The 19,736-nt window shown below is 47.6% G+C and overlaps 2 protein-coding genes across 3 annotated transcripts; one reads left to right on the top strand and one right to left on the bottom strand.

The window, feature by feature from the left end:
- Positions 1-1,325: 1,325 nt before the first annotated feature.
- On the top strand, positions 1,326-11,234 carry Tmem97 (transmembrane protein 97). The gene is made up of 3 exons (XM_042691126.1): positions 1,326-1,535; positions 8,672-8,816; positions 10,005-11,234. Exons 1-3 carry the CDS (start codon positions 1,410-1,412, stop codon positions 10,262-10,264), a joined length of 531 nt encoding a protein of 176 aa, XP_042547060.1. The 5' UTR covers positions 1,326-1,409; the 3' UTR covers positions 10,265-11,234.
- Ift20 (intraflagellar transport 20) lies at positions 11,228-19,583 on the bottom strand. Of its 2 annotated transcripts, XM_042691153.1 has the most exons (6): positions 19,440-19,583; positions 14,890-15,109; positions 14,627-14,755; positions 12,621-12,706; positions 12,018-12,121; positions 11,228-11,635 (listed from the first exon to the last, which is right to left on the bottom strand). In XM_042691153.1, the coding sequence occupies exons 2-6, from the start codon at positions 15,002-15,004 to the stop codon at positions 11,554-11,556; spliced, it is 516 nt and encodes a 171-aa protein (XP_042547087.1). In that variant the 5' UTR covers positions 15,005-15,109; positions 19,440-19,583; the 3' UTR covers positions 11,228-11,553. The 2 variants fall into 2 exon arrangements, with proteins under 2 accessions (XP_042547087.1, XP_042547097.1); XM_042691163.1 differs by lacking the exon at positions 14,890-15,109 and having other exon boundaries at positions 19,440-19,582.
- Between the last annotated feature and the right edge of the window lie 153 nt (positions 19,584-19,736).

Below are 19,736 nucleotides of genomic sequence, written 5' to 3'. Positions count from 1 at the left end.
CCCCTTAGCCTTCCTGAGCCACATTTTCTCTCTCCTCCTAGCTTCTCCGTCAACCTGAAACTTCAAACAACAACAAAAGCAACATTGTACATCCCTCCTCCACTCCCTGCCTCCATTTCCCCACTTCCTTACTCTTCTCTGCTAACACTGACTATTGCCCCTACACACAACTGCTCTCAATAGGGTCCTCCCCTGTAACTTGATGCTCCTCCTTATCCACCTTTATTGTCACAGTCTCCTCCTCCCAACACCCTTCACAACTTCAACACCCACCAGAGGCTGACACCCACCAACCCAGTCAACAGATTCTCTCAACTGCCTTAACCACCTCCACCGCTCGGCACCCCATCAGCAAGCTAAGGCAAAACTGAATTATATTTCCTTAAATTCATCTGTTCCTCTCCCCCCACCTCCATGAGCACTCTTCAGACTGTTTCAGACTGCCCACCTGGAATCCGCATAATCACTCAATATTTGTTGAGTGACAATGAACCTTTGACCCCTCCCTCCCTCATTGTCCACAGCCAGTCACCAAGTCCTGCTTCCAATCACATCCCAGGATCGGACCCTTTGCATTTTATTTGTTGTTGTTGTGTGTGTGCGCGCGCTTGTGCATGAGTGTGAATATTGGATCTTGAACCCAGGGCTTGGGCGCTGTTCACGAGCTCGTCTTTGCTCAGCGTGCCACCCACTAGCCACAGCTCCACTTCCGGTTTTCTGGTGGTTTATTGGAGAGAAGAGTCTCACAGACTTTCCTGCCTGGGCTGGCTTTGAACTGCGATCCTCAGATCTCAGCCTCCTGAGTAGCTTGGCTTACTGACGTGAGGCACCCAGCGCCCGGCTTTCTACCCCACCCCTCACCCCCTTCCCCCAGTCCTGGGGCTTGAACTCAAGGCCTGGGCACTGACCCTTTTGCTCAAGGTACTTCCAGCTCTTTCTGTTTATGTGGTACTGAGGAATCGAACCCAGGCAAGCACTCTGCCACTGAGCCACATTCCGAGCGCGCCGCTCAACCCCGGCCTGACAAGGAACTTTCCGACAGCCCCACTGTACGCGGAGTCCAAGTCCATCGGCGGCACGGCCGGGTACACACCCGGGCGCTGAAGAACACAACGGAACCGAAATAATGAATGGCGTCCTTCTCGCGCGGGGCTCCGCCCCTGCCACGCGATGCTCCCATCAGCCAATAGGAACACTCTAATGCGTGCCTTCGCGCGAGCCATCCTGGGAGCCAATGGAAGTGCCCCAGGGGAGCCCGCCTCGTGTCTCAGCAGCCAATGGGAGAGGCCTGCGTAGCCTTCAAGGAGGCGGCGGCGGCGGTCCGGCCGACGTGCGGCGCGCATTCTCTTCTTTCGTCCGGAGCTGGCGTCCTGCGCGGTTTCCCCTCTTAGTCGCACAGCCTCCGGAAGATGGGGGTCGTCGTCCCCAGACGCTGCCTGGAGTGTCTGCTCGGCCTCTACTTCCTCTCCCACATCCCCATCACTCTGTTCGTGGACCTGCAGGCGCTGCTGCCGCCGGAGCTCTACCCGGCCGAGGTGAGGGGCGCCCGGGGAGGGGGGATCCAGACGCCCTTTCCCGCCCCTCGTCGCCCACGCAGGGCCCCCCTTTCTCGGATCCCCCTTCGCTTCGGGGCTGGGAAGGTGGCTCAGTGGTAGAGCGCTTGCCTTGAGCTGAAGAGCTGAGGGACAGCGCCCAGGCCCAGAGTTCAGGCCCCACCACCAGACCCCCCCCCAAAACAAACAAACAACAAAACCCCTTCGCTGACTCCGACCTGACGTTCCTGGGCTTCCTGGTCTGTGCGCCGGTGGCCCCGGCGGCGGGGACCGGTTCCGGGCCGCCGTCCCCCGCGCACGTGTCGGCGTTTGAGGGAACCCGCGCGGGGGAAGCGCTGTGCATTCGCACCGGCGGGGTTTGGAGAGGGGTTGGGAGGTACCAGCCTAGCCCCAGATCCCAACTCCGAGGATTAGGTCGGGCCAAAGCCTCCGCGCCCTCGCTGCACGCCTGGCTTTCACGGACGCCCTGGAGAGGGGCTGTTTTAAAGCCCAGTGACACCTGGGGAAAAACACAGGTGCACGGCCCCATTTCCTGGCCGCTGGAGAATACTCTTTGCTTCAGACTCTTTTTTTTTTTTTTAAAATATTCAGAACTACACTTCTAGTTTACAAAAAAAAAAAAAAAAATTCAAAACTGGGGCTTGAGACCTTTTATTGTTTGCTACTTTGAGATAAGGAAATGTGTACTACAGATTAGCCTCCCAGTATTACTCTGCCTCCTGCGTGCTGGGATTACAGGTGTGCATCACTACCATCCAGCTAGATCCTGGACTCTGCTTCAGGGAATTTTCCTGTCGGCAAGTCTGTGATTGTCTAAGTTAATGGTTAAACGGTGGGTAAGGCTGGCTTATCAGCTACAAATTTTGCCTCTCTGAAGTACTCCTTAAATGTGTTTTCTTTGCAGACCCAAGTCCATGAACTCTCAGAGGTGCTGGCAAATGTGTTATGTATCTTCCTTGGTGTGCATCTCCTATTTGCTTCTAGAAGCAAGCATAGTCCAACCAAACCTCTAGTTGCATGAAAAAGGCATAGTTAGTAGTATGGGCAGAGCACTGGACTGCAGTCTGGGGATTTGATTCTTCAGAACTTGTGGCGCAGAGCAAGCCTCTAATACTAGCTACTCAGGAGGCTGAGATCCAGGACCAAAGTTTGAAACAAGCCTGGGACAGGAAAATCCATGAGACTCTTCTGTCCAATTAGCTACCAAAAGGCCAGAAGCTGTGGCTCAAGTGGTAGCGCCATCCTTGAGTGAAAAGGCTGAGGGATAGGACCCAGGCCGTGAGTTCAAATTCCAGTACTGGAGGAGAGAAGTGGAGTGGGGTGAGGTTGGGGTGGGGGGAGAAGAAAAGAACTGGTATCTCATTTCCAATTAACCATCAAAAAAGCCAGAAGGCCGGGCACCGGTGGCTCACACCTGTAATCCTATTCAGGAGGCTGAGATCTGAGGATTGCAGTTTAAAGCCAGCCCCGGCAGGAAAGTCCCGGACACTCTGACACTCTACACTTTAGAGGTCAAAGGTACACGACGGATCATGGCTGTTATCAAAGCTGTTTCCTTCACAGGGAAAAATCTGTTCTTTTCCAGTTTCTAGTGGCTGCCAGTGTTCCTTGGCTTGTGACCATATCACTTTAGTCTCCAGGTTATCACACTGCCATCTTCTCTTCTGCATCCAATCTCCCTCTTCCCTATCTGCACTTACTACCAAGTAAGTCAGAGGCCTAATCATTACTGTCTTTGGGCCAGATTGTTTCACCACCCATACTGCGCCACCTAGTACATTCTCTTTCCAAAGAGGTTCTCACATTGCTGCACTAACAGCTCCCAGAAAACAGGAAAGCTATTGCTACCTCTGAAGTTTTTAAAACTTAGGAAGCCGGCAAACCTCAGGCGGGCAAGCTGGCCATTCACTATCTCTTGATGTTCTAAGTCACTTCAGTTCTTCGTAACTAGCTTGTTATTCTACATTGCCGTTCCAAACTTATTTATCTTTTCATTTCCTCTCCTTGCTCACAGCTTACAAAAATAGAACTGAAATATGTCAGAATCAAAAAGACTCAATTTAACTGTACATATTCAAGAAGGTAAGTTTCTCTCCCCTTTAGGGATCGGGTTATAACCTAGTGTTAGTACTTATCACATGGCCCTGGGTTTGATCCCAGAACACACTCAAAAAAATCCTCTGATGCTGAGCACCTGTGGCTCACATCTGTAATCCTAGCTACTTAGGAAGCTGAGATCTGAGGATTGCAGTTCGAAGCCAGCCTGGAAAGGAAAGTCTGAGATTCTGACCTCCAGTTAACTATTAAAAAGCTAGAAGTAGAGCTGTGGTTCAAGTGGTAGAGCACAGTAGCCTTGAACAAAAAAGTTTGAAGATAACACCCTGAATTCAAGCCCTGAGGAAAACCTAAGCCTTTTTGTTTTTAGTGTAGTGCTAAGGACCAGTGCAGGATCTAACCAGAAATGGGAGCACACATGCATTCATATATTGATGGTGATAACTGAAGGAGTTAGTGTGGGAACATGCTGCCTTGGAAGGCTGGCGACCCTACTCACAGGTACATGTGACAGCTTGAACGGTACTGGCCGTGGCTCAGGTTGGCTAAGCCACACCTTGAATTCCCCTATTCACTCATTACAAATTTTTGGGTGGTGATTTTGTTGCTTTTTATGGAGAAGACAATTACCTTGAGTTTGTCTCAGATTTTCTTTAGCAGGTACCAAAATTTAACATCTGGTTTTCTTCCTGAAATGAGAAAATTTCCCCTAGAACTAAAAAAGCACTATGGGAAATCACAATACTGGTGGTGGTGAAATTTTAAGATCAAACTTTTTTCTTCGTTTGAAATCAAATCACGGGAAAGTTCTGGTTACATAACAGTAAAATAATTGCACATAGGCTGAAACATGGAGAGAACAGGAAACATTTTGTGTCATTTGCAGCTGGACAAACTGCTTCTATTAAAACAAGGATAGGCATCTGGGCTTGCAGTCTATCCCTGTCATAAATGAGAGGCGTGCAAGAGTGCTCAGTAGCCAGCCCTCTTAGAAAGCCAGGTGTGCAGATGGCTCGTACTGGGCAACAGCTGTGACATGAGTTAACTATAGAGTATGGATGGAGGGGGACAGAGGACTTCAGTGGCGAGAGGCATAAACAGAATTAAACTTGAACATCTTCAGCTAGGCATTAATTCATATACAGTATTTATTTGTGTATTAAGTGATTACATGTGCTACATCTAAAGACTACATGTGTTAACTCACTGTATCTTACCAGCAGTACGTAGTTGTTAGTGGCCTTACACTATAGACAAGAAAGCAAGTGTGGTGACTTGAAAGCTCCCAGCTCACATGTTCCTCATCACTCTACGGAAGCATCAGGACTTCTCTTCCACTTACCTGCTTGGGCCCCATCCCAACACCAGCTGACTGATAGATGATCACAGGCAGTGGGTCCTAACTCAGGAAACTGGATGATTTGAAGTTTTGGGTTTTTTTTTGGGGGGGGGGGTCCGGTCGTGGGGCCTGAACTCTGGGCCTGGGCACTGTCCCTCAGCTCTTCAGCTCAAGGCTAGCGCTCTACCACTTGAGCCACAGCGCCACTTACGGCTTTTTTCTTATGTGGTGCTGAGGAATCGAACCCAGGGCCTCAGGCATGCAAGACAAACGTACTACCACTGAGCCACCTTCCCAGCCCCGTGATTTGAAGTTTTTATTGTTGCTTTTATCACCAGCAATCCTTAGACATTGTAGTGCTGTACAGATTTACCTGAATTTATGAAATAGTTGGATCTGATTATTTACAAGTGTGGAAAATGAAATTCAAATAGACCAGAATGCCTTTCGTTTGTGCCACAACTGAGGCTTGAACTCGGGGCCTGGGCACTGTCCCTAAGCACAAGGCTTACACTCTACTATTGAGCCACAGCTCTGCTTCCTGCTTTTTTGGTAATTAATTGGAGATGAGGCTTGCGGACTTTCCTGTCCAGGATGGCTTTGAATCACAATCGTGAGATTTTAGACTCCTAATAGCTAGGATTACAGGCCACCAACACCCAGCTCAGAATGCCTTTTAAATGGTTTCCTTTAGTACTTTAAAAAATTGGAAACCCTAGCTGCTCAGGAGGCTGAGAGATCTGAGGTTCACAGCTAAAGTCAGCCCAGGCAGGAAAGTCCATGAGACTCTTATCTCCAGTTAACCACCAGAAAACCAGAAGTGGCACTATGGCTCAAGTGGTAGAGCGCTCGCTTTGAGCTGAAGAGCTGAGGGACAGTGAGTGCCCAGGCCCAGAGTTCAAGCCCCACGACCAGCAAAAAGAAAAAAAAAGTCTAAAACCAGAACTGAGAGAACCTCTACTGCTAATGTTGAAGGAAGCAGAACTGAGTCTTTTTCTTAATTATCACGTGACAGAGTCTGGACCTGATGGGGGAAAGGGTGGAAGAGGATAAAGATCCAAACTGGCGAAATTTCCTGACCTCCACAGCCCTTGCTGCTGTCCTGCAAGCCGGTGCTGCTAGGATATTTTTTTCAGTTTTTCAATCCTCATATAGCCTCTTTGTAAACTGTTTAAATGAGATTGTCTTTGGCTCAGAGAGAACTACTCACCTGGCTTTCACATTACTCTTCCTGATCATGTTGGTGTTGAAACTGGATGGGAAAGCACCTTGGAACTGGTTCCTCATTTTTATTCCAGTCTGGATATTTGATACTATCTTGTCATGCTGATTGTCTAGCCAGAACTTTTCTGAAACTAATATTTGCTAACAAATATTTCTGCTCTTTCATGTAGTAGTCTTTTTCCTTTGATTAAAAATTAACAACAGGGATGGGCTGGGAAGGTGGCTCAGTGGTAGAGCGTTTGCCTTGCATGCATGAGGCCCTGGGTTCAATTCCTCAGCACCACATAAGCAAAAAGAAGAAAAGCCGGAAGTGCACTGTGGCTCAAGTGTTAGAGCGTTAGCCTTGAGCTAAAGAGCTGAGGGACAGCGCCCAGCCCAGAGTTCAGGCCCCACGACTGGACCCCCCCCCCCCAAAAAAAAATTAACAACGAAAAAGCTGGGCACCAGTGGCTCACACCTGTAATCCTAGCTACTCAGGAGGCTGAGATTTGAGAATCTCGGTCCAAAGCCAGCCTGGGCAGGGAAGTCTGTGAGACTTATCTCCAATTAACCACCAGAAAAACTGGAAGTGACACTGGCTCCCTGAGTTGAAGAGCTCAGGGACAGTGTCCAGGGCCAGAGTTCAAGCCCAGTGACCAACAACAAATTAACAAAAAAGGTGGGCATCAGTGGCTCATACCTGTAATCCTAGCTACTTAGGAGGCTGAGATCTGAGGGTCATGGTTCAAAGCCAGCCTGGGCAGGAAAGTCTGAGTGTTATCTCCCATTGACCACCAGAAAACAGGAAGTAGCTCTGTGGCTCAAAGTGGTAGAATGCTAGCCTTGAGCAAAAGCAGCTCAGGGATAGCTCCCAGGCTCTGAGTTCAAGTCCCATGACCAACAACAACAAAAAAATAACAAATAATATCCTTGGATAAGTTAAAACTTACCGTGGAGAAGTGCCTTTATTGATCACACCCTGTCACACACTTGACTACAAAGTTTTGTGTGTTGGGACAGTGCCACTGCCAGGAATTGTGGCAGCTGACTTTTGGTTGTAGGCCATCCCTGAGGCTTTGGACTCCTATACAGCATGCAGCGAAGTGAATCTGGCACTGGCTCTGCCTGCCAAGCTCAGATCCTTTTATTTCACAGAGTAACCACAGAGCGGGGCCCAGGCTGGAACTAAGACTGCTAACTGGATCTTTGCTCTTCTACAGTTTTGGGCAATTAGTTTTTCTACAAATACTCTGCTGCTTCTAAAAGGAAAATTCTATGTGTGGAGTTGAGCATAATGATTGGCAATATTGGAGTTAAAGAATCCAAAATCAGTGAGGTGCTGGTGGCTCACACCTGTAATCCTACTAAGGAGGCTGAGATCTGAGGATTACAATTCAAAGCCAGCTCAAACAGGAAAGTCTGTGAGACTCTATGTCCAAGAAACCACCAGAAAACCAGAAGTGGCATTCTGGCTCAAGTGATAGAGTACTCACCTTGAGCTGAAGAGCTGAGTGACAGCACCCAGGCCCAGAGCTCAAGGCCCACAACCGACAAAAAAAATCCAAAATTACATCTTCACAGGGGTTAGATTTACCTCACACTCCCTGCCTCCAACCCTGAAGAGGAAACTTCCCCCTGTATTTAAGAGAATCTGGCCTTTGGAATTGTGTGTGCAGTTATAAAAGAGAAAAATTTCACGTTTTGTTTTTGTTTTTCCCCAGTTGCGGGCTTGAACTCTGGGCCTGGGCGCTGTCCCTCAGCTCTTCAGCTCAAGGCGAGCACTCTACCACTTGAGCCACAGCACCACTTCCGGCTTTTTGGTGGTTTATGAGATAAGAGTCTAAAGGACTTTCCTGCCCGGGCTGGCTTTGAACCGCGATCCTCAGATCTCAGCCTCCTGAGTCGCTAGGATTACAGGCGTGAGCCACCAACGCCTGGCATGATGTTTTTCACATTTGCCATTTCCTTACCAAAAAATAAATGTTGGCACCGGGCGCTGGTGGCTCACGCCTGTAATCCTAGCTATTCAGGAGGCTGACATCTGAGGATTGTAGTTCAAAGCCAGCCCGGGCAGGAAAGTCATGAGACTCATCTCCAATTAACCACCAGAAAACCGGAAGTGGCACTGGCTAAAGTAGTAGAGCACTATCCTTGAGCTGAAGGCTCAGGGACACTACCCAGGCCCCAGAGTTCAAGTACCACGACTGACCCCTTCCTCATCCCCCCTTCCATACCCCCTTCCCCCCCCACACACACAAAAAAAAGACATTGGCAGAAGTGATACATTCATTCCACAAATCCTGAGAGCCAGATATTTGCTATTGCTCTTGATGGTGGGTGACACCCGTGTCACCCAGCAAATGCTGGGTGGCACAAAGAAGGGACTAGAAGAACTGAGGAACTTCACAGAGAAGCAATATTGAGTTACAGGTAGTGAGCTTTAATCCAGTGACCACCTAGGCTGTATCCCACTGGAGCCAGTGGCTTGAAATTAACCAAGGTCATGTCTTTTTTTCCCCAGCTTAGAAACTTGATGAACTGGTATTGTAAAGAGTTCAAAGATCCCCTGATGCAGGAGCCCCCAGTGTGGTTCAAGTCCTTCATATTTTGTGAGCTTCTGTTTCAGCTGCCTTTCTTCCCCATCGCAACGTATGCCTTTTTCAAAGGTTGGTAAATGGGGGAGAGGGGAGTTCTGCTTTTGCTCAGAAATCTTTGGGACAGTATCTTCATGGGAGAGGACAGAAACTCTTGCAGTTTGTACAGGGCACCTTACTGTCTGTTTAAATAAATAGGCAGCCTCCATTATCTGAAACCTGAAGCCACTTAAAGGATGACCTTGTTTCTACTTAATCGATTTTATTCTCCTACTTTGGATGCTACCATATTGATTTATCCCTAAAAAGCCCTAAAGGGAATTCTTTTCTTATGTGCTCTCATAGTTTTTGTTCCCCATAACTAAGGTTCAAACTCAGTCTTGCACTTGCTACACAAGCACTGTACTTACTACAGAAGCCACATTCCCAGTCCTTTTCTGCTTTTTCTAGTAGTCTCAGCTTTATACCCAGGCTGGCATAAACTTCCAATGTAGCTAGGATGATTAGCACACCTATTTTTTTTTTTTTTTTTTGGTGAGATACCATGACTTGAACTTAGTGCCTGACGTTTTGGCTCATTGGCCAGCATGCTATCAACTGAGCTATGCCTCCAACCCTAAGATGAAGGTCTTACAAACCTGTCCAGGATTGGCCTCTTACCACAATGCTCTTGATCTCTACCTCCTTAATAGCTAGGATTACAGGTGTAATAAGTCACCATGTCCAGCTAGTGTTTTTATACCAATGTATCTACACTTCTGTTCTTGGGAAATAAGCTCAAATAGCTGAAAATGTTTCTCACAGGAGTGCTTTACAGACAGACGTTGGGTGGGATTCCCCTGCACTACATTTTAGATCACTTTTCTTTTTTGGTGATGGTACTGGTGAACTCAGAGCCTTATGCTCTCTCTCCAGTTGGCCTCTTCACTCATTGCTAGCACTGTATCACTTGAGCCACATCTCCATTTCCTTCACTGCATTTTAGACCAAATTAATAACGCAGCTTTCTACCTTAGGCCTTTCCATCTGTATTCTAACCCAAACCCTTGGTTCTTCGACAGTCAGTGAACTGCTAAGAGTCATGGCTGTCACATAAGTTTGCATGTGGGACATGTAACCCATCTAATTTCCCTCCTGTTTATCTGAGTTTCCCCTTGAGGGGGAGGAGGTAGTGATTCAGCTGAAGGGAACAGGCAGACAGGGACAAGATGGAGAGTGTCCCAGACACCCTTGGAATCACAGACATCTTCTCTCTTCCAGGAAGCTGCAGGTGGATCCGCATCCCTGTGATCATCTACTCAGTTCACACTATGACAACTTTAATTCCAATTTTATTCTCATTTCTATTTGAGGAATTTTCCAAAGCCAGTGGTTTCAAAGGACTGAGACCTGAGACCTTCCGTGAACGACTGACCCTTGTATGCATCTATGCCCCCTACTTAATCATCCCTCTCCTCCTGCTGCTTTTCATGTTGCGGAATCCCTACTACAAGTATGAAGAGAAGAAAAAGAAAAAGTGAGGGGAGCATCTCTTGGCCCCAGAGGGGAGATGTCCTTTGGACCCAGTGAAGGAAAAAATGCTCTGAACCCATGTCTTCAGCATCACACAAGCACAAGATGATGGCAGGAGCCACATAAAATCTTCATCTTCCAAGGGCAACAGGGTGATCAGACCCATCAGCAGGGTTTGGAGCAAGGGAGCCAGTGATAGGAATGTGTTGCCAAATGCCTACATTACCTTACAGGAGACCAGAAACTGGGTAAGCATGGCCTGCTTGCTATGTTCTGTGGCTCTTGTCACATGACCAGAATACACACACCCACTAAGCCTATATCACTGGCTAAGCATATCGCTGGCTTAAAGAATGAATAGGCTGTTTCACTTTCAAATCAAATTATGCCTCTTTTAAAACCCATAAAGAACTTGTTCTTGCCAGTACCTGTACCCCTGGGAGAAAAAAATATTACACAGTTTGAAATTTGCTTCTAAAACAGTCGTCCCAAGAGATCTTTTTCAGGGAGGAGGGTGAGGAAATTACTGGGGTTTGAACTCGGGGCTGCATGCCTGTTAAACAGATACTCTTATCACTTGATCTGTGTCCCCAACAACTTTCAGTCACTGTCTTTTCCCAAATCTCTGTCTTCCATGTTTTTAGAGGCCACTGGACATAATTCCTTTTACCCTGGCATCTTGAGCCTCATCTAGGAAGCATGTTCCCTAACAGAGACCTTCACCCTTCCTGATGAGCCTAGTCATTCCAGCTAGGGATACAAGTATACTGTGTGCACCTAAGAGCTTTTCACTAGTATGTGCTCTACATCTGCACTGAAGGCCATCCAACCCTCACACACCCTCAAAGAGTACAGGTCCCAGCCAATCCCAGTTCTGCCCTTTCCTGCTCAAAAGCCATATTGGTCTGACTGCTGGTACTATCTGACTTGTGTGCATCTGGTACAAATAAAGGTAGCTGCTGACCACTTCATGGCTGATCAAGCTGTTTGAAAACAATTTATTGCTTTTCCTTCCAAAGCTTTGTGAGTTTACAAAAAGAGGATCCAAGTTACAGACTGCTTAGTTCATACTAAGAATGCGAAAGGTGAGGCCCTGCCCTGCCCTGCCACCTGCAGTGCCAGGCACTGTTTAGTGCCAACTCCCCAACGTGGCGTTACTGCCTTCGGAGAACTGTAATCCTTACACACCATCAGGACGTACTTAGGTCAGGTCATTAGTCAAGTCACTGGAATGGTACAGAGGTCTTTTTGGTTGGGGAGTATTTTTGCCTTCCTGCTATAAAAATGAAAATTTCAGTCATTTCTGAAAAATAAACTGGTCAATAAATTCATTTTGTTCTGCTTCTACTTTACACAAAGCTTCATATTCAACCCGATACCTGAAAAACAAAATCATTAGAAGCCCTGAAAAGGATGAAATAAACCAGACTTACTTCTAGAGGAATATAGAGGTGTACATAATTCCAAGAAATGGTGTGCACAAAGAAATTAGGGTAAGAAAGAGGAAACGAGGCCAGGGCACCCATGAGATCTCCAAGCCCTGTGTCACTTCCTTGCAGGGCCCTGGCTACCTCAGCTTTTTATGCTCACACTACTACAGGTCATTTGACATTGACCAATTTCCTTCCCATCATAGGTAATTTTGTTTTTTTTTTTTTTTAATCCCACAACTCAGGATGGCAAGTTAGATGCTACTCCTAGGAAAGTGATAAATAAGGTGATCAAGATGAAGACCCTGCTTTTTACAGGATGACTTCTTACCTTTCCAACTGCATTTTCTTTTCTGCTATTAATGCTTGAAGTTGCTGTTGTTGGGCTTCTCTCTGCTTTGCTATGGATTTGAGCAAGTTCCGAGCACCAATGGCCTAAGAGACAATAACATTATATAATGCCAGAGAGAAACATGGCTTCCTTACACCAGCTACAGCACTGAGTCCTCAAAGTGAGGGAGCTACAAGTCAGTGCAGGGGAGAAAGGAGGAGATAAGTCAGAATCTACTGGTCCTTGAGTGCGTGTGCTTTCAGAGCCAACCCTGCAGTTACTCTAGCCCATTGGGTGGTGCCATTTGGCCTGTACCCTTCACCAAGTCACCTACACCACACAAGCCTTCATTTCCCCATTTATAAGAGGAGGATAAAAGCACCTATCAGTACTTGTGTGAAAAGCCAAGGGAATAGTAGCAAAGTTCTCCAAGTAAGCTCCAACAGTACCTGGATCAGAAATAGTTAAGTTCCACTAGGGCCAACCTTCTAGTCCTGGACCCACAACTGTTAAAGCCTTATTTCAATTAAGGAACTTCCCATCCCCCACAGCAATAGGGAACCAGGAGCCCTGGCTGAGACAGACAAGACATGCAGATCTTACCTTCATCTTTTCATTTTCTGCTTCTTTTGCAAGTTGGTCAACAAGCTCTATTAGACCACCAACTATCTTCTGAAACTGTCCAATTTCTTGTAGAGAAAGAACAAAATATTTCTCAGCATCAACACTCGCTTGAAGCAGTGAGAGAGCAGAGATAACTACCCCTCCTAATTTGCCAGTGGCTCATGCCTGTAATCCTAGCTACTCAGGAGGCTGAGATCTAGGGAGTGCAGTTCAAAGCCAGCCCAGGCAGGAAAGTTCATGAGACTTTTATCTCCAACTGACTACAAAAAAATAGAAAAAAAGGAAGTGGAGCTGTGGCTCAAAGGACAGTACCAAGGCCCTGAGTTCAAGCCCCAGAACCAGCATCCAGGTACCAGTGGCTCCCATCTGTCATCCTAGATATTTGGAAAAAGTCTTCAAGACTCCATCTCAAAGGAAAAAGCTGTGCATAGTGGCATATGCTTATCCTAGCTACAGTGGGAAGTAAAAATATCATTATCTAGCTATGCACCTAGGCAGGTGCATAATTCTATGTCAGAAATAATCAGTGTAATATGAGCTGCAGGTGCAGCTCAATGGTAGAGCATCTGCTTAGTAAGTATAAGGGCCTAAGTTCAAGTCCCAGAACTCAAAGCGTGTGGGCGGGGGATATGGGGGGAGGGGAGGCCGAGGAAGCACTGGCAGCTCATGCCTGTAATCCTAGCTACTCAGGAGGCTGAGATCTAAGGATTACATTTCAAAGCCAGGCAGGTAGGAAAGTCCATAAGACTCTTATGGACTCCATTTAATCATCAGAAAACCTGAAGTAGCACTGTGGTTTAAAATGATGGAGTGCTAATCTTGAGTAAAAGAGCTCAGGGACAGCACCCAGGCCCTGAGTTCAAGCCCCATGGCCCATAAAACAAAGTTTGATGACTATTTTAATTCTCCCACTCTCCTTAATTTTGTGCTTGTACAAGGGGTGTTGAATTCAGGGCCTTACCCTTTTTTTTTTTTTGCTCAAAAAGTTGAGCCACAGGGCTGGGAAGGTGGCTCAGTGGTAGAGCGCTTGCCTTGCATGCATGAGGCCCTGGGTTCGATTCCTCAGCACCACATAAGCCCCAAGACCAGACCCAAAAAAAAAGTTGAGCCACAAAGTGTACTGACAAGGTCAGGTAACCACCAACCTTATATACACTTTCTGGCTTTTTGCTGGTTGTTGGGGCTAAGAATCGCTCAGATTTATCTGCCCAGGCTGGCTTTGAACCTTGATTCTCAGATCTCAAGCTCCTAAGTAACTAGGATTACAGGTATGAGCCATCAGCAGTGGGATAAGGCTCCCACTCTTGATCTGAACCTAGCGATGGATGCCAAGACAGTAGCTGGAGCAGGCATACTTGGTCAGAAGCGGTAAGAAGCGCAAAGTGCAATTCACAGAGATGTGTTTCAGAACAAACTGTTGCCTTGGACTCCAGTTACTGCATGGCTGAGAACAAGTAAAAAGCTCACGAAAGTTAAATACCCAATCTCCCATTCACCAATGTCTGTTACTGGTATCAGAATGCTGTTTTACTATCCGGTAGCATATAGTAAGCGATCACCTGCCACATTCCATAGCCATCCCTTGGTCTACTAAATCCAGCTTGATCTCTGCACAAACATAATTTCAGTAAGTCCTTTGAGTTGCTTCTAAAGCCTACCATGGGGAGTACCATTTCTACCAAGAAATCAAATCAATACACACTTCATTTCCTTCTCCCAACCTCTGGCCATGAGTTATAAGGTTTTTGAGAGCAAAAACTCACAGATGGCATCCCCTCCTATCCCAAGATCTTTCTTGGCTGGGGCTCAATATGGAACACATGGACAGCCTAATAAAAGGACAGGCAGAGAAGGTGAATGACACATGGACATTCAGAGGCCAAGGTCAACATCTAGGAAGCTCCCATTCCACTCTACCAGGGCTCAGCACTGTACTCAGGCGGTATACAGCTGAGTGGCTTTGAGCAATTCTCCCAAATACTCACTATCCACAAAGTCCTTGCACTCTTCTTTGAGCTCTATGGTCTGCTGGGTAACATCTGGGTCCAACACCCGCAGCTTGTTTAGCTCATCGAAGTGCAGCCCTGCTTCCCCCAGGATGTCCTTGGCCATAGCTGCAAAGAAACCAACCCCAATCATGTTCCAGGCACCCAAGGAAATGTCTGCTCCTAGCCCAGCCCCCACCTGCCCCAGATACCGGTGCCCAAACCTCTGGTGTTCCAAAAGCTCCCCGTTTCCTCAGCCTCACCTGTTTCCCTTCCAGGGACCTTAGAGAAGTTCAGAAGGAAACAGGAAGAGACGTGTCTTAGAAGCAAGGGGCAGGAAGGAATAAAGTCCAGCTCTTTGTCACAGGTATCATTCATTCGACATACATTTCTTGAGTGCCAACTACATGCAAGCACTGATAGACGCTGGGTTACAAAGATGGATATAACATGGTACTCGCCCCACAGGAGCACATAGTTTAGCTGGAGAAAGAGACAGGCAAGCTGAAAAATTACACTGTTCAGTGCTTTTAGCTGAAAAATTACACTGTTCAGTGCTTTACAGAAATATCACAAAGAATAGGAAGAGAATTGACATCTCAACTAAGTTGTAAGCCATAACATATTTATATATCCCCATTTATGTACTCAGGACACAAAAAAGACTTTTCCAATACAGATACTGGAACAACACAAAAAGCAAATAAAAATTAAAAAAAAAACTAAGTGGACTAAAAATTAAGATTAAAAAATAATCAGGCCAGGCAAAAATGCAAGACCCTCTTTGAAAAATAACTAAGGCAAAAACAGAGCATGGTTCAAGTGATAGAGACCTGCCTAGCAAATATAAGCCCCTGAGTTCAATTCAGCATCACCAAATCCCCAAAAGAAGTAAAGCCAAAAATTAAAGAGATTTATGCAAATAGCTGTAATAAAAAATCACAATAAATGCAAATGTTTATTTAAAAAATAAGCAATAAATACGAACGTTACCCAAACAATCAGGGTGCCAGTGACTCATGCCTATAGTCCTACCTACTCAGGAAGCTGAGATCTGAGGATCAAAGTTTGAAGCCAGCCAGGACAAACAAATACAAGAGACTCAACTCCAATTAACCAGAAAAAAGCAGAAGTGGAGGCATGGTTCAAGTGGTAATGTGCCAGCCCTAAGTAGAATGACTGAATGAGATGCCCTAAGTTCAAGCCCTAGTACAAAAAAAAAAAAAAAAGGAGGAGGAAAGAAAAGCCGGGCACTGGTGGCTCATGCCTTTTGATCCTAGCCACTCAAGAGACCTTGAAACCTGAGAACTGCTGTTTGAAGCCAGCCTAGGTAAAAATAGTCTGAGGCTCTTTTATCTCCAATTAACCAATAAAAGCCAGACATCAAGGTGTGACTCAAGTGACAGAGCGCTAACCTTGAATGAGAAAGCTAAGGAACAGCCCCAGGTCCCGAGTTAAAGCCCCAATACCAGCACAAAAGAAAAAGAAGATGAGAGGAATTGGCACTGTGGCTTAAGTGGTAGAGTGCTAGCCTTGGAGAGCTCAGGGACAGCTCCCAGGCCCAGAGTTCAAGCCCCACGACCAACCAAAAAAAAAAAAAATGAGAATGTATACAAGACACTGCAACGCTGCCTAAATTAGAAGCCAAAGTTGAATCAGTCTCTGTCAGAAAACACAAAGGATGAAGTATCCACAAGAATGTGCAAGATACAGAAGCCAGGGGACACATTCCAAGCAGAGAATGCTAAGAGACAGGACCTACCCCACCTAGAGGATGAAAAGAAGGAGGATGAAACTGGAAATGCGGTCAGGGGCAACCTGAGGGACCTGTGCAAAGCTTAGTTTGGATGGGTATTTTTTTTTTTTGTAGACAACAGAGAATCAAAGAAAATATCCCCCCCCCCCCGCCCCCCTGCCGCTGGCCTTTGAACCCTGCATTCCTGATCCAAAGGATATCTCAATGCTGAGACGAAAACACTGAAAATGCACCTTCATTTTGGCCCCCAAAATTAAAGTAAAACTTAATACAGAAAATAAACAGCCTAGGTTGTTTAAAAGGGGAGGCAGCCAGGCACCAGTGTAATCCTAGCTACTCAAGAGGCTGAAATATGAAGATCCAGATTCAAAGCCAGCCAGGGCAGTAAAGTCCAATTAACTACCAAAAAGCTGGAGGTGGAGGTGAGGTGTGGCCCAAATGGTAGAACACTATCCTTAAGTGAAAAAACTAAAGGATAGCACCAAGGCCCTGAATTCAAGCCCCAATACTGACAAGAAAAGAGGTGGAGCCGGGCGCTGGTGGCTCACGCCTGTAATCCTAGCTACTCAGGAGGCTGAGATCTGAGGATCGCGGTTCAAAGCCAGCCCGGGCAGGAGAGACCGTGAGACTCCTATCTCCAATAAACCACCAGAAAACCGGAAGTGGCGCTGTAGCTCAAGTGGTAGAGCGCTAGCCTTGAGCTGAAGAGCTGAGGGACAGCGCCCAGGCCCAGAGTTCAAGCCCCACGTCCGACAAAAAAAAAAAAAAGAAAAGAGGTGGAAGAAAAGGGAGGGGGCACAATGGGGCTGAGGATATAGTTCAATGGAAGACTATTTACCTAGGATGCAGTGAGGCTCTGGGTTCAACTCCCAACACTGACAGGGAAAAAAAAAGTGGCTACAGTTGACAGACTTCTGATTTTTAAGAGGACAAAAACTCTGACATATCAAATGTTGATATCTAAATTTAGACATTTTGTGATCCAACTAATGTGTCTATGAGATTTCAATGGAATTCACTGAAGTGAACTACCACCTTTCTTTTGCAACATTTTAAATTATCCAAAGCTTCCTTATAATTTAGTTGTTTTAAAAAAAAGGAGCTAAAAAAAAAAGCTATCTTAGAAGGTAGAGCTAACAAGGAGGATGAATATAGTTAGAAATGGATTGTTTGCAACTATGAAAATAAATCAATGAAACCTTTTGAAACTGTTTTGGGAAGGGGGGGCAGCAAGGAGAGAGGATATATTGTAAATACTTGTGGAATGAAATCTCCTGTATGACTAATGTTAGTCCATTTTTAAGGCCTACTTCCTACCTGTTCTACATACCCGAGTACTAACAGCTACCAGGTGTTTTTTTTTTTTTTTTTGGCCAGTCTTGGGGCTTAAACTCAGGACCTGGGCACTGTCCCTGAGTTGCTGCTGCTTCTTCCATCCCCTCAACCCCAGGTCGTGGGGCTTGAACTCTGGGCCTGGGCACTGTCCTTCATCTTCTTTTGCTCAAGGCTAACACTCTACCACTTGAGCCACAGCATCACTTCCGGGTTTTTCTGTGTATGTGGTACTGAGGAATCGAACCCAGGGCTTCATGCATGCTAGGCAAGCACTCTACCACTAAGACACATTCCTAGCCCTACCAGATGATTAATCAGACCAGGTGCTCCTGAAAAATTCCAGTAACTTGAGGGAGCAAACACCTACTTGCCTTCCTCTGCCTTCCTGAGTCTGTATTTAAGAGGCAAATCCAGTGAGTACCTGCTCTGGAGAATATCAAAGAAAAAGTCTCTGAAGAGGCAGCAATCAATCACGAATTGTGAGAGTAGTTATGTGAAGATGCAGGAAGAGGAGGTTAACTGCAAGAACAAGTGACACCTCTGGAAAAAGTGACACTTAAAACTGAGACCTAAAGGGTATCCTAAAGTTTGCTAAGAGAAGGGAGAAGGGAGACAATCTAGGCAAAAGTAAAAGCACAGGGGAGGGGCTGGGAAGAAGGCTCAGTGGGCCCTGGGTTCGATTCCTCAGCACCACATAAGCAGAAAAGGCCGGAAGTGGTGCTGTGGCTCAAGTGGTAGAGCACTAGCCTTGAGCTGAAGAGCTGAGGGAGTGTCCAGGACCAGAGTTCAGGGGAGACTCTGAGACTAGAAGAAATCTGACACATTCCAACTAAAAGGCTAGTGTGATCAAAATTAGGATCCAGAACGAAAGTGCAACTGGATGTGGCCAGACAGGGAAGCCTGAGCTGCCTAGCCACAGTAATGGGTCGATTTTAAAAGGTAACGGTGACGATCACTGACTCAAGTCTGGGGACGGGACTTGAGGGAACAAAAGGGCAGGGCCACACCTACCTGACTCCTCGCCATAACCTTAGGGTATACACTGGCACATGAATTGGCACTCAGTAAATGCTGGCAGAATGACTGACCAAGCCAATAGGCAGCTACGGAGACGTAAGCAACAACCGTTTGCAGAGAGGCGTTCTGAGTTAACGCTACTTAAGTGGAGTTGACAGGACTGACTGGACGTGCGGTGGAGACGCTGCGTGAAGAGACGAGCCAGGCGTGGTTCCCGTGAATCGGATGCGTACGCTGGGCGGGGGATGGAAGGAGGGATGGACGGAGACGGTCCCCACGCGACCATCCGATTCTTTCCCGGATTCCTTTCCCCCACACACCCGTCTGAGCGTCCAGGGGGGGCACTAGGTGCTGACCCGGGATTGGACCCCCGTGACGACGGGGGCGGGGACGAGCCCACGCCCCGGCTCCCCAGACCACGGACTGTACGAACCGGCTCCACCCACAGAGCGTGGGGAAGACGCCGGGCAGAAAGTTAGCCGCGGCGTCCCGGCTCCGGACACTCGCCGCGGGGATCCGCCAGGCGGTGGCGGGCGCGCCCCGCGGCGGGGGCCGGGGCGGGGGGCCGGCCGCTCCCGGGGGCTCTGCCGGGGAACCTCCCGTCCCCCCGGCCTCGCCGCCGGGGTCGGGCCGGCCCCTCCCGAAAGCGGGAAGCTTCAGCTCCCCCTAGCCCCGGACCCGCCCGCGTCCCCCGACCAGCCCTACCTGCCGACCCCGTAACGGCGGCACGCCGCGGCCCACGCCGGCGCAGACAGACGGCTTCTCAGGTAAACTGCGGCAGACGCGTTCCTACCCTCACTGGCCGCTGCCACGGCTACGGAATCCGTTTACCCCTGACGTCACTGCCTAGCACCGGAAGAACTTCTGTCAGCCACCCCCCCCCCCCCCCGTCTCCGGGCCTGCTGGGAAACAGAGGCCCTAAGGGACTACAAGACCCAGGAGAGTTTGCGCCGGCCAGCCCACCGGAAGTAACTGCGCGTGAGGCGGGACTCTCGACGGATT

Source organism: Dipodomys spectabilis, unplaced genomic scaffold, assembly GCF_019054845.1.
Source record: "Dipodomys spectabilis isolate Male_0828 unplaced genomic scaffold, ASM1905484v1 ptg000004l, whole genome shotgun sequence".
Classification (NCBI taxonomy): Eukaryota; Metazoa; Chordata; class Mammalia; order Rodentia; family Heteromyidae; genus Dipodomys; species Dipodomys spectabilis.
The sequence above is the reverse complement of the archived record's forward strand: the minus strand, read 5'-3'. Positions and strand labels throughout refer to the sequence as shown.